At 41.2% G+C, this 15,278-nt stretch overlaps 1 protein-coding gene across 1 annotated transcript in view; it reads left to right on the forward strand.

Moving 5' to 3' along the window:
- The window catches only part of LOC111262326 (dopamine receptor 1), a 62,226-nt gene extending 47,565 nt beyond the window's left edge, over positions 1 to 14,661 (forward strand). The window contains exons 6-8 of the mRNA XM_086969035.1: positions 9,884 to 10,163; positions 13,743 to 13,893; positions 14,035 to 14,661. Of these exons, the coding sequence (XP_086825161.1) occupies positions 9,884 to 10,163; positions 13,743 to 13,893; positions 14,035 to 14,661 (1,058 nt within the window). The remainder of the gene's footprint in view (positions 1 to 9,883; positions 10,164 to 13,742; positions 13,894 to 14,034) is intronic.
- Positions 14,662 to 15,278: the final 617 nt, after the last annotated feature.

A 15,278-nucleotide genomic window follows, 5' to 3' on the forward strand; every position in this document is an offset into this window, starting at 1 on the left:
AACATTTTTGGCCCCTGGTGGTAGATAGTAGACACCCACCCCGCTGCTTCTACCGTTTTAATTGCAGCAAACGGTTTTTATGTGACCCAAACTTCTCTTCCCGCTCCTTATATTAGCTTTACCTCTCTCTTGCGTTAGTTCTGAGCCGCTTTACAACGACTTCGTCGTAGGACGCCGGCTCCATCGCAAGCGACGAACTGACGTCCTTTCTGGCGTAGCAGCTTAGGGGGCTATACAAGTGGTATTCTAATTTAAGATTTTTTTCCTGGCACTTCTCGCACTTTTCCCAGTACGTCGTTCTTAGTTCCATCGAGGACGACGACGCCGCTGCTAGCCAAACTCGACAAGCTCTCGACAACCCGTGCGTGCCGGAAAATACCCCGCAAAAGTCCCTAGAACGGTTGGCGTTAAAGTATGTTTGAATTTTCTATATAATTAGAACAGTATACTGGTATTCCCAAACCTCTACTAGCTATATTGCGCTTTATACTTTTTAAGCTTCTTGCTCTGGCATGCCGCTTTACTTGCCTCCACGATATCGCTGTGAATTGTATATAATCGTTCTGTCAAAGTGACTCAGTTTTTGAGGCCCTTGTGGCGATTTAGGTAAAGCTGCAGCACTTCCAATATCTGCTTATTTATGTTCATAATTTTTTATGACAACTAAATACGCAATATCCGGCAATAATCATGCAGTGCCGTCGCCCACGTTGAAAGGCCGTGTCCTCCACGAGCTTCGTTATTCCTGTTACAGAGTTAATAGGTACGACTAATTTTTTTTTAATATGTTTGATTTTAGTTATTCTTATTTGTAAATCATGTAAATGCGCAGCTACCATCATATAGTCCTATCGTAATAGAAACACATAAACGGTCCGTATTAGGTCAAAAAATTAATGTAATTCTCTTTTATGTGATTTGACTAGAGGAATGAACAATTATACGGTAGTTAATCCGATTGTTAAACGTATATCCTTTAATTATAGCTCTCTAATTGTTATTAACTGGCATGAATAGACGCTGTCGAGTAGAAAAACAAGATAGGGTTGATTAGTGTTACGCCTCGAACAGTCGGATCCTCCATTAATATTATATAGCCGTATGATCACCATACAGGTGTCTGCAGTACCTGTGTGAATGTTGCCATATTTTCGTTTATATATATACATATACCTACATGCGTCTACGATCTTTTTTCTTTCAGTCCCGCGCTACCCTCCATAAGCTGATTCTACTATATCATATGATGAAATAAGAGACCCCCACATGTTCGTCGCCCTCTGCAACCTCTTTCGCTCTTACCGTTATTACGACATACGTATGCTCCCTGTTATCCGAACCACAGGGATTTATTTTACTTCTTACAAAAAGTATCCATATACCTCTTCCAAGGCCAAACAACAGCTGACAAGCGAGCCTATACAGCTGCAGCAATCTAATCACGACGCTGCCTCTGCTCTATAGCCCCTCTGCGGGGCCCGTCGACCACCGTTTAGGCTTGCGTGTTGCATATGACTGTATGCCTGTATATATCCTATGCTTGACGCATCGACCAAACTAGTGGAGTATCTACTTGGCCCTGTCCTGCTTTACTGCTAGTGTTACATAGACTATACTGCTACTTTGGTGCTGTGGGATGTGCTGCTGCTGTTGCCGCGATCGCTGTGGCCTCTCAGGGGGCCGCTGTGAAAGTGATGTCGGCGGTACCTAGTCAATGCATTAGCGACGGATGCTGTTCTGCAAGAAGCGACATATTGCTGCTGATTAAGCATTGTAAATATTATGAGTCGGGAGCCAGTACGTCAGCAAGCGTCTTTCGATTGGCTATTTGGTTAGCCCGTCCACGCATTCGCATCCATTGATTCATTCGGTAATTCGCTGACATTTTCGTATCTTAGTTGCCGGAGAGAGCGCTCGCAGCTGGTATTGACCCAAAATCAAGCGACCGTTTCTGCGACCACGGACTAGTCAATCGACAAAGATCTGGTGCGAAGATGGGATATGAAAGGCGCAGGACATGCAAGTGGTAAAGGTAAAGGCCACTAGCGTTGCTAGTATTTCTGTAGCCATTGTAGTATATGATGCAGCGACACTCAGCTGTACTGCCAGCAGCAGTTTACGCTACCGCCGAAAAAAATATTATCATTGCTAAAAGGCATTTTGGTTTGTCAAGAAGGTCCTTTCTTATGCCATGGAATAAATTTGTTTAATGGCGTCGGCTTATTTGGACAGAGCTGCCTTCTGGCTCCCCTACTGGGTCTCTTGAAGTGGCCTAAGTAAGAGAGGCAAAACGGAAATGCTGTAGTCCTAGCATCATCCCAACTACCTGGATTGTCAGATATCGACGCGACCATTTACTCTACCCATATACTCTAACAGTAGGCTTTTGCTCACAGATGCTGTCAGCGACTAGTGAAAGTGGGTCCATTGCAACGTTTAGCGAGTGACAGGGACGTCTTTGATATATATACGTATAGTGGAGTGGCATACCTTGTCTTATGTTGTGATCTACTAGAAATTCTAAAGCAATGCGACGACTTCGACACAACCGACCAAAATTGGTGCTAGCTAGCCAGATACCATACGCGTATGTATGTTTATTTTGGCGTAATATAAATATCTACACGCCTTTAAATGACAGTTTCACGCAACTAACTAACAATTCAACCAAGTGAAGTATAGAAAATGCATATTTAACTGAATAGTTATTCCATGTTGCACGTATATTTATATCATTTATTACTGCATAGTCTAAAGCGTGAGTGCACCTTAGACTGTGCAATACTGGAACCTTCTTTTTTTTAAACCAGCTTTAATACAAACCGGTGTATTAAAGCATAGCCAAAGGCACCACTAAAGCTCAATGTTTGAGCGCGGTCAACGCCGCATAGCCGTCGCCGTCAGTTCCACTCACTATGAGCTGATTTAAAGAAACAAATGCTTTTAAAAATAGCTTCCTAAGTCCAGCTTCATCTTTAATGGCTGAAACAGAAGTTCTAAGGCTTTCGTAAGTTATCTTCTAAAAATGGCTATTGCAAAAACTAACTTCCCTTAACAATACACCTAAATCAAAATATTGACAGACAAACATATTACACTACATAAACGCTCGCGCACATGAATATTAAAACAAGCTTTGTCGAATTAAATGTCAGACTCCCTAGGCACAGATCGGGGCACAAAGTACGCTGAGTCGTTTAGGAGAAAAACAACGGATAGGAGCGGTAGGAAACGAAACCGAAGCCGGATTAAATTCACCCATTTCTAATGTTTCGACTTCTTGAGAAAACTTATTTCTACCGATCTTTCTTGAAGTAGCAAGTAAAGCCCGAGAACTGTATTTAAACTTGATTTCTGAGATAAAATACCAGCTTTCCTACTCCATGAACAGATCGTACTACTTCAACCGTGTCCATTTGCATAGGCTGTTCTGTATGCATCTGCGACAAATCGAGGATTTGCGCTGGTCATTTAGCCGATAATTTAAATTACCTTATGCTTCATATATGCACGTAGGCGTATGAACAATCAAAGCAGAATACCAATCATCAAACCAAGGTTTGTCAGGAACAATCCATTGTGGATGGAAAAATTCACTCTATATATCAAGAATAGAGGAAGTCACAAGTGTCTCTAAATTTACAAAGGAGTTTGTTGTACTTGTGGATGCCCAGGAAGGAAACTGTAGGAAGAATATCATCAGGAAACCGTGTGGCATAAAATTTTTTAGCATTGTCCAATAGTGTAATTCGTGAGTGGACGTTATTTAAGCCTATATCGATGAATTAAATAAATGACATTATGTGTATTTTAGTTCTAAAAGTGTTCATTGAAAATTTGCAACAATATATTGAGAATATCCGGAGATATTCTTGCAATGCCACATAGCACCACTCAAGCTGGGCACTTTGTATTAAAATATGACAATATATATATATATAAACTAGGCGTCTAAACCCACTAATCAACTTCGAATTTTCGCGCGCTTAGCTCCCGCATAATCATCTTACTGGCTAAACCTTACTATAATACAAGTTCACGTGTCCAAGGTTGAACTTAGCATTTGGTGCAGACATATGCACTTGGTCTGTGCGCAACTCTAGGAGTTTTTGAATCAAAAGTTGAGCGGCATTCAGACGAATCCGATAAAGTAGTACACCTCACAACCTCGTCCTCGTCGCCCTACTCGAAAAAATCGGCATCAGGCAGTGGTCGGAAGTTGATTATCCCGTGCGAACGGAGCTCAATTAAGCTTAAAAAGCGCCACACTTACTGTATCACCGGAGCGCTAGATGCGAGAGTGTTGTTGTTTACAAGATTCTAAATGAACATATTCAGAATGTGTTGGGTTTTTTTTTAACTTGGCTTAATTTTAACTTAAGTTGTTATTTGCATATAATTAATTTGAACTACGAAGGAACGAATACAAAATGCACAACTTTCTTCCTACTGCAGATGTGAAAATAATTAGCGTTCTGGCCAGTACACTGCTAATGATGGTGGGCTATTCATTGACAAACTTCTGTTGTCGGTGTTATGGCGCATTCGTTCTCAATTGCAACTTTGAAATTTTCCAGTGTCATCGCTATTCTGGTGTAGACTGGTCTGGAGAACAGGCAGGGTATTCTGTGGGATCTATTCGTTCAACCCATCCGTTTGGCAGATGATAATGCGCAGGTGCTTCGTCTTGCCCCTAATAAAATACTGTCGAAAAAGAGCGTGAAAAATTTACGCATTTTTCTATTTGTATATATATATATATATACATGTCCATATGTATATAATTAGTGTGAATCTCATAGACCGTATCTTCAACAAGCATTCCCCGTATGGTTAAAAAAAAAAGCCGCCGTATTGTCGATAATCGTGGCTAAGCATTTGTGGTAGTGATACAAAGAGTGTTGAAGACTATAGCAAATTTAATTGTAAGGGTAAGTGCATTGACTATCTGGGCCTTCGTTTGGCATACACCAGGGCGATTTAGGCTGCTGTGATGCTCTCGTAAAAGGTTAGATACTGTATACCTACGCTATGCAACTAACGAGACCATAGACGGGCGAATCTCTTAACTGGATTGTATGTGTACTTGATTAAAAAAGGCACATGCAAAGGAAGTCAAGAGGATACCTTTTAATATCTGCACTTAAATCTATTTGGATTTGCAGATTTTATACGAGCTCATAATAATTCTCAGTAGAAATCTCCAAATTTGGCTAACGTGGTACCACTTAGTAGTTGACTTAGTAAATTTTCGCTTTTCATTAATGAGAGTAATTAAAAACCCAAATTATACGATTGTAGTACCATTTGCTCTTACGCTGGCGTGTCTATGGAACCCCGTTGATAGTCAAAACGAAGTCTGCGCCTCTGTGTCACGCGATTCAGAATACGCATAATTAACGAGCTGTTACCCTACCGATGTTACAACTTCAATTATCAGCTTCACAGCCAATGAAATATATGTTTTGTCAACAAGTTTAAACTTACCTGTTATTAGACCTCATATGCGGACCAAACAATGGCTAACTGTCACAGTTTAACTAAAGAATTATATTGCCGTATACACAGCGCAATTGCGGCCATAGATCGATAAAAAGCAACCATAGCATAATTAAACTGTTCATTTTTACATATTCTTTAAAACATCACTAAAAAATTACTTCTACTTATAATACATGTACTTAATACGAAGAGACGTTCATACTAGTTTGAGGAGCGAACGTAATGCGATCACAATAATAGTAATTGTAACTGCTATTCCTATTGTCAAACAAACTTAACGGCGCGAACTTAGTGACGAATAACGACTGCAGGAACGCGCTAGGACACGACGTTGCAGGCAAAGTATAAAACTGGATCCGCAACAGAACCAAAACTACCAACTTTAAATGATTACTTGAAAAGCATATAGCTTGATATGTGCCCGGTTTTATTATGTTAGCTGCTGAATATCATTAAATACAGGACTCCAGATATGATTTACGTCGGGTATTTCTATATTTTGTATTCTTGAGAGGCCCACATACTCTGGCGTAATACCTATATGTCAAGCAGTTATTTACATGAAAGATTCTCTTTTGGAAGAGCTGTTGTTCGATACGATCGATCAGTAGTCTGTGTCTAGTGGTACTTAAAAGTTTAAAATAAATTTAGCAGGCTTTCACACGCAGTGAGTTGTTTTGGGATCGGGAAGCACGGCGCTCTTATAAGTGCATTGGGTCGTTGGGGACTTAGCGACTAGAAATATTCATAACCCTTGAAGAAGAAAAAATCTCTGCTGTTGCATTACCACTATAACTACGAACGGATACACCTATAAGATAGGAAGGAAACTTTTCTAGTTTCTGCATTTTTTTTACTAACGTCGCGCTATTCTTTTCTAACGCCACTGTTGCTTGTCTACCACATCCCTATAGACCAAAACTGTCATTGAAGGACTGCAGTTGTAGCAGTGACAAATGTCCGAATGGCAGATACGGCGAATAGACAGGCCGATTAGAGACGACGCATACACAGACGTGATCCCAAATATCTGCTTTACTTTAGATGCACCTTACAAACAAGCCTCGTCGGCTGAAACTCCGATACTTAAACTTCGCAGATGTATAGATATATATATATGTATGTTGTGGCTTTTCCGGTCAAAGCACCCGCTATCGCCAATTTGATGTCTACTCGGCCGTTCAATACGTTTGCTGGAAGGTTCTGCGAATTTTACATTGCCCGTCTCTAACAATATGGCCCATAAGAAAGTTTCATGCGGGTGCAATGTTGTTGTCTTCTTTTCTCGCAGGGATGGTCAGTTATATAAGTCTGATTCACCCATTGACAATAGAACCAGCCGGAGCTCAGCGCTAAGGACGGCAGCAATGTTTTCTCGTTTCCTGTCAAAATGAGCAGTGTACGCTATGTGAAAGGGTCTTGAGAAAATTACAAGTAGATACTAAAATGAATTATTCACTGAACAACCGAATAGATTTTGTGTTATAGAAAAAAAAGAGTTCGTGATTTAAGGAAAAAGTAATACTTTGTTAATGTTAATATTTATTAATGTTATCGTATAATAACCTTCGTTGGGTAATTTTTTTCCGTGACCATATATGTTTCACTGGCAGTTAGTCGTCTTGCATAAACGCGATACTTCTTTTTCTAACGTTATTTAGCAAATTATTTTATACGGGTCAGTTATTTCTACTATTATTATTAGCAGTCGGTTATATAACAGTTTCGAATCGCATTATACGCTTAACTAAACGCGGCTTCAAGATATTATTGTTACCTTGGTTCATGTATTTGGCAATAACATATAATAAATAACAATAAACACCAAGATCGTGCAGAACACGAACGATCAAAGGAAACTGTCGACTTTAAATTTCTGCTTTCAGATACTTTCAAAGCTTACATGGCCACGCGTCTGCCAGTGAACATTCGTGAACGAATAGATGGATGAACGACAAAAGTACCTTAATTTCACTAATGATCTATCGAAATGAAATGTCAATAGCGATAATGTGCCTGGAGCCACTCTGACACCTGTTGGGTGTGTTTAAACAAATTTGCCGAGCTAGGACCTTCGCAGGCTCAGAGCTGATGGACATGTGCATAAAGGTTAGAGAATGTCGATGGAACACTGGATACATCAATATGTCCTATATCAAGTGGTAATCTAGTAAGTCATCAACGTTCTGTCAAGACAAATTTGAAAAAGCAGTGAGATTTAAGCAACTTAGTTTTATTGTTCAGAAAAAAGGTTAGTTCCCGGAAGCTGCTTCGTCGCAACAGTCTGAAAAGACAGACGAGGCGTTCGATGCTTGAAGATCATTTGTGCGGAAACGCTAACGCAGGCAAATTACGCACAATGCTACTACACCTTTTTTCTGCGATTTTCTGTTGAGGCCGAAGGGCCTATCGAAAACTACAGGAAACCAGTATTTAATGACACTTGCTGCTCCCCAGACACATCATAATGACCAACAACATCGAACATTAGGCTCCTGCACACTTATTTGTTATGAAGGACAAGTTGTATATAATATCTAGTATAATCGGCATCACAAGCAATTGGAAAGCACCACTGATCTGTCCGGTGAGTCTTAGAATCCACAGCAAGATAGGTCCTGAGAGCCTGACAAAACTATATGTATAGCAACGATCGTACGTCTAGATAACAGATGCGTAAAAATCATAGTAACTAATTTCAAGAGAGTATTGCAGGTAGCAGTATTCAGGTTAGGTTCATCTAGTTGAGTAAGCATCTGTAATAAACACCAACCTTGAAGTGATTTGCATTGGTTATGAGCTTTTCTTGCTATAAAATATACGCAATGGGGTTGATTGGGGGCGATTTTTTGTAATACATGATATAGCTGTGCATGATATAGTGATTATAATACATGATATAGTCCAAAGCTAGCTGTGCTAGCTTTGGACTATCGCATAGGTTATTTCGTCCGCTATACCTTTCTATTTATTCACGGCTTACTGACAAGAAATTATGCACCATTGTTTTTAACGGAATGAGCGGATAACCAAATTTATGTGTGGTCCAACCGTTCAGCCTGCAGTCTCATTCTCTGCACAGGTAAACTCCATTTCCCCTATGGGTAACAGACTTAAGGCGGAGAGAAATTGTGCCTTTTCTTGATTTGTGTCACCATAAGTACCATTTGCGTACAACTATAATCGTCGCAGCCATTAGTAACATAAAGTTCCTATACGTTAGATGCATAGCGTTATCTGTTTCAGTTTAACTAGCAGTTGACGAGTAGAGTTAGGGAGTCTGAAAGCACAAGTGGGTCACTGGATCGATGGTGTGCATGTTTCCGCAATTCTGCTCGTCTAGCCGTAGCCAGTATGTATTTGTCAAGTAATTAGTTTCATATAACACATGTGTGCCAATTTTTGGGTTTCCGTTATATTTTTCAACATTTTAATACAATAGACTATGCATAACTATTCTGTTGTCTATGCTGTTGGTAATATCGGCTCGTGAAGAAATTTCCTTTCGTGACCATTTCCATAAGCCAGTATTCGAAACCTGTGCTTTGTAGATATCTGCCGTAGCTGTCAGTCACAGTATATGTATAGGTGCAAGTAAGAAGCAAAGATACGTCCAGTAACTAAGATTAAATTTGTATGTAGAATTTCTAGATGTACGTTTGAACATGTTGTTGCTATAGGGAAACAGTCTTACTTATCGGCATAGCGATCTGTGGACAAGTCTGCCCTCGTTCATGTTTATATTTAGATTAAACTATTGATGCCATGTGGGAATGTTTAATTTGTTTGTCTCTAGATTTATTTGCAGACCTTATACGGCGTTGACCGTCTACTCAGACATGTGGCCTAAATTTGATGAGGGAGTGCGAAGTCTCAGAGTTGCACTGAAAGATAATAATACATATTCTACAGAACCACCTTCATTTATATGAAGGGATACGTAAAGCACAATAGTGAGGAAGGATCGTATTCCATGTGATGTATCTGCTGAGATCCGAATTACCATTGGCTCACATATATACATACAAGTTCTATGATAGAGTGAAGTACAACTCTATGATAGGGTGTGAAAAGAATAGCTATGTTTACATGTCATGTTGTCATGCAAAACGAAAGAATATGCAATTGCCACGAGGGGAGTTCGTAATTGCTTATTTTGTGTGTTAATTAAAAGCAAATAGGTTACTCCAGCTATCTTTTCTTTACTCGTTTGCTCCTAATCAGTCATTTTTGGTAGGCAAGGTATTACTGTTACGTCATTGGGAACTCAAGACGCAGCGGAGGTTTCGTGCCTCGTTTGCTTTTTCACAATAACGTAGTATACCCGTTTAGGTTCAATGGCCAGTGGATGATATTTACTTTCTGCTATTAATGATTTCAGGCAACGTTCTGGTGTGCTGGGCGATCTGTGCGGATCGGCGTCTCCGCAAATTGGGAAATTTATTCATTGTTTCATTGGCAGTTGCAGATCTGCTCGTGTCCGGAATCGTGATGACGTTTGCACTTGCAAATGACCTTATGGGTTATTGGGCTTTCGGACCGCAATTTTGTGACGCATGGATCGCCATGGATGTTATGTGCTCCACTGCGTCGATACTTAACCTTTGCGCCATTAGCCTTGATCGATTCATACACATTAAGGATCCTTTGCGCTATTGTAGGTAAGCTAAGTGCGACCGATGATCATGAAAACATGATCAAGTCCATCGATGTAATGAAAGATAGTTACCTTATGTAAGTACGTCGGACAGAGATATGTGAAACTTGTCTGAAAATCTGAAATGATAAATGCTAAGGTAAGTGAGAGTCAAGAAATGTATTCGAAGCTATGGTGTATAATCTCGCTATGTTTTAACTGGGAGCCATATGGATGAGACTCCTTATTTGTTGAATTTTTTTTCTTATTTATCAATCAATTTTACTAATACATTTACTAAGAAGGCGATACTGCGACACGGTCTGTTGCTATCGGCAAATTCCTGATATTAGCATTAAGCGAAATGAAGCAGTACCGTAGAGTTGATATCTTTGGTAACATCTACGGTGTTGTAAGTCAGAACATCGATCGGTAAAGCGAGGCCAGGTAGAGTTTGAGCGAGTGGTATGTATCTGTCATTTCAATAGCATACATATAAAATGGTAAATTAAGACGTACACAAAATATATTCATATTTTTGGGCGCACAGAGCCTTTCTTTCACGCACCGATACTTGAAAAATGGGATGAGTTCTTTAATTAGCTATCACGAGCGGCACCAGGTAATGTGTCTGTAAAATTATAATTAGTTCTAAAATATTTAGATTGAGGAGAATGACATGATACGTACTACACACTATGCCGCTAGCCGTTGTCCGTCCTTTACTCTACCAATTAAATTTCGCTAATGGCCCTACTTGTCAGAAACAGAATGTTCCGCTAGCAGAGTACAGGTCGGACGCAGTCGTGGACTTCTATTCATACAACGTATACGGTACGAGACGGTATGTGGATTTCGGAAAATGTCGCCATTTGAATATCACGAGAACCAGGGCTACACATTACTGTAGTTTACCCCTGCAAGCAAGCTATGGCGCACTGAACGGCGAAGTAATAGATGATGGACGAGGAGAGTAATGAGAAGATGATTAACGGCTAGTTGACAGTTTCCGTCTAGACACAGCCGTGGCGGTCTCGTGACGTTTCCGCGGTTTCTTTTCCTGTTATTTGTTTTCTACAAAGGCCGACCACAGTTAGCAGAAGGAGTCGTGGACGTGCACACCTATTTCTGCGTTCAGGTTACAGCGACAATGGCCTCTGCGAGGGTCGGACGTCGCGACCCGAACAATGGGTTGTTGTACGTGCCTTTGTTGAGAAGGCGATGACGGTGTGAGCGTTTTTATTTAGCTAATACTGACACTGCTGGTGCCTTTGCCATTTTTACTGGCAGCTTTTGTTGCTCTTTGTGCTTGCATTTGTTTGTACGTGCAACGTTAGTAGTATGCCTACTCAAGCCTCCGACCATAAAGCACGCTGGCTTAACACCGTTCTTCCTGTTTGTACGTAATAGCTCCGTGGTGGTTTTCCACTCGTCGCTTCGCTCATCGTTGCGGCGTATATCATCCACCTCGACTTTCGTACGCTCATAACGGACTGCGCTCTCATTTGTATATACAGACAACAACAGACCTCCTCGCCGGCTTTTTTCCAAGCCACTATACGTTAGACAATAGGAGGCCAAGCGCATACATGAACATGAAGCTGCATGAGGATGATAAGACGACGCTGTACGAAAGGCGACTTGGACTTTTGGTTTCTATGGCCATCTGTGTTGTTCATCTGTCATCGGATTCCAGTTCGCCCGTGCCCCTCTTTCGCTGACGCTGTCATGTTCATGAGTCTTTGTCACTGTTACACCGTCCCCTAAGACTAATGAAACAACTCAAACTAATCGCGCTAACGTCCAGCCATACTGCGGAGCGACGACAACGTGCATACATTCTAACAGCAATAAACAGGTTCACGGGTTTGCGGAAGTAAAGGCGCTAAGTGCTCGGTATGCGCAAATCTTCTCGAGCGAGAGGCCAATTGGCTGTAGTTCGTTGTGGCACGCATTGTGCCTAGCAGATTTGTCATTACCTTCAACTTCGAAATTCAAATTTCAGTTGTGTTAATAGAAGTGTTGACAAAGGCGGCTGCGAAAGTTCGTCGATATATGTTATTTGCTTTACGATTCAATAGTGCTTTGTCAGTAAGATGCCTTTTGTCTCAATGTGACTGTATGCGATGCTTTCTAATGGCAGTTCGATTAAAGATGTATGCGAATGACCGTTGTTGCTCGAAAGGAAGTTTATCGTAAGGTTGCTTGGTTTCCAGACATAATACACAGTCCTGGCACATTGGAATTTGTTCCGTTTCTGGGGAGTGGCTTGCGTCTGACTCGTGACGGCGCAGCTACCGCGTCACTTCCACGTCCACTCGCAGTTGGCGTCGCTGGAGTTCATGAGAGGACACCTATTAAACGGCGAAACTCCGTACAAAAGTTAGCGTCATGCTTCATGCCACACTCATTCAAAGCGCCACAGTGGGACATAGCCGACATGGGATAGATGTACAAAGTTGTTAAAGAAACAATTTTTTTACGAAGCTCGCGCCATATATGAACAGCTTCTAGTAAACTAATAATAATAGTTGTTTGTGCTAAGACTTAGATGAGGCGAACGTTCATTCAAGATCTACCTGGAATTCAAAGGGTGCCTAGAACGCTAACAAGCTAGACGAAAACCTCTAAAAAATATACACGTTCTAGTGAAGAATTAACACTGGAAGACACAAACATAGATACCTATAAATGGCCCGGAATGTTCAAAAATACTTGCTAGCGGTTTCTTTCACTAAAAGGTTTACAGCATATGAACGGATTGATCTCGCTCGATACGTTAATGCCGAGAAGATTTATTTTATTAGAATAGTACGAACTGTATTGTAAGAGCAGTGATATAAATTAAGTCTAGAAGCTGGACAGGTGGTATTTTGTTGTTTTGATTTAAACATCGGACAGCTATATTGCTGGACATACTTTTCGGCTTACCCATACTACGAATTGTACTTTATGTCAGAATATCACCTACTAAACGGGTCGACATGATTACGGTTATAAACGGGCTCTCCCAAGAATCAGTATAGACGAAAGGGAGACAAATGAGTGAACCCTTACCCAACGAGGCAGTTTTCCCGTCTTCTCCTGACGGTGATCAAAGTGCCTACAGTGGAAATCTCTCCGTCTGGCCAGAAAATAAATTAAAGGACTGGAACCTTTTCTTTACACATAACCAACATTTCTATCCTTTTAGACAAAAACTTAGCTTCGACGATGCACTAGTTGTGTCCTACGTTCTTACAGGTGTAGGGACAGCTTCTTGTTTCATATGAAATAGCGTCGTAACAAACGCTGTAAAGCAAAATTTGGCTACGCGCATTGAATTGAGAGCATAGCCTAAACTGAGAATATCCGCTGTATGTAGAATATTGTCGGCATCACATAGTTACTCTACATGCTAATTGGAAAAGCAAGTAAATCCATTAATAGTAGCTGACGAGATGCCTAAATGCAGTTGTTATATATATATAGATACACGGGGGTGCGTTCACGCCCATATATAAGCAATACATATCAAGTTCATTGTTCTTATGCAACGTCGACAGTATTAACTCAGTCCTTATTTCTCTACTTATTAGGCTCATTGTTCGTTCGCTTATTGCAGGTGGATGAGTAAACGCGTCGTCCTAGCCGTGATAGCAGCTATGTGGATGCTGTCCGCTATGGTATCATTTGTGCCCATCTCACTTGGATGGCATCGCAGCTTCCAGTCGGAGTCCATTGATGAAATGATCGTTGTCCATACGGAGGGACGCGTAGAGATCGGCTCCGCTCCCCCGGAGGCTCTTGTCCTAGAGAGCAACGGCACGTTAAATTGGACTGAGTTGACGTTCGTCACAACGAGTTCTATGGTTAGTGGTACAAGTACAGGCAGTGAGGTGGTGACAGACCTACAGCGCGATCTCCATCAGCCCAAGTGTGAGATGGATTTGACAAAAGAGTACGCCGTCTCATCGTCATTGATTTCATTCTGCATACCGTGCATGGTTATGATTGCATTGTATTGCCGACTATACTTCTACGCTCGAAAGCATGTCAAAAGTATCCGGGCGCTCAATAAGCCGCTCAACGGCGGGGCTGTCCAGCACCAGGCGCACGATCACAAGGCCGCCGTCACATTGGGCATTATTGTCGGCGTGTTCCTATTCTGCTGGGTGCCCTTCTTTGCAGTGAATATTGCCGCACCATTCTGCAAGACCTGCATACCTGAAATCGTCTTTAAGGTACTCACCTGGCTTGGCTACTTCAATTCTGCCCTTAACCCCATCATCTACAGCATCTTCAACACAGAATTTCGCGACGCCTTCCGAAAGATTATCACCACGCATTTTCTGGTGTTTTCCTCATGTTCTCAGCGTGACTCGATCAGAAGTCGTCACGCACAACACCAACAGCAAAATAATAACTCGTGCAACTACGTGCCCGCCAATTGCAACCTCTTATTGCCGATTCACCCTAACCAGAATAATCAGGAACCACGGATCCTCGTCAAGTCACCGATGGTCGAGTCATGCCAGGTGTAGGCGATCTAGGCGGTGATTTATCCGGAACCAATACCGGTGAATCTATCTACATTATAAAATACATACAAACACACACATATATATACACATACATAGTGCATACATGACACGTACACAGCAAATGGAAAAGAGATGATGTAAGATGGCAAATGACCGTCCGTAAAGTATGTGCAAATTGTATCGCACTGTATTGTAGACTATAGTGTCTTCTTTTTGCCAACAGACTGCAATAGAACTTGGTCCCGCTACAGACAAATACCTTGGCATGCTGCTGCCACTGTTGTTGATACGTCCCATTTGGCTAAGCAAACCAAGTCTTTCTAGGACCTATCAGATCGTGCACTGTTACGAGATCATGCACTAAAACCACTAGAAATAGTCACTTAACTATTGCGCGTTTACTGATGTTCGCGGAGCCCGACACCACCCCGATGCTTTATTTATACCACGGAATTGCATTTGTTGTTTTAGATTCAAGGGGCAAATATACGACCGCTACAAAAGCCGGTTCCATAAATAAATAATGGTAAACAGTCGTAATGCATTAACGAAACTGTCAACCAGCGTCAACTCACTTTTTTTTTATAAAACAAAAAGAACATGTTAGAATTTATCAT

Source organism: Varroa jacobsoni, unplaced genomic scaffold (assembly GCF_002532875.2).
Source record: "Varroa jacobsoni isolate VJ856 unplaced genomic scaffold, vjacob_1.0 scaffold_648, whole genome shotgun sequence".
In the NCBI taxonomy this organism is placed as follows: Eukaryota; Metazoa; Arthropoda; class Arachnida; order Mesostigmata; family Varroidae; genus Varroa; species Varroa jacobsoni.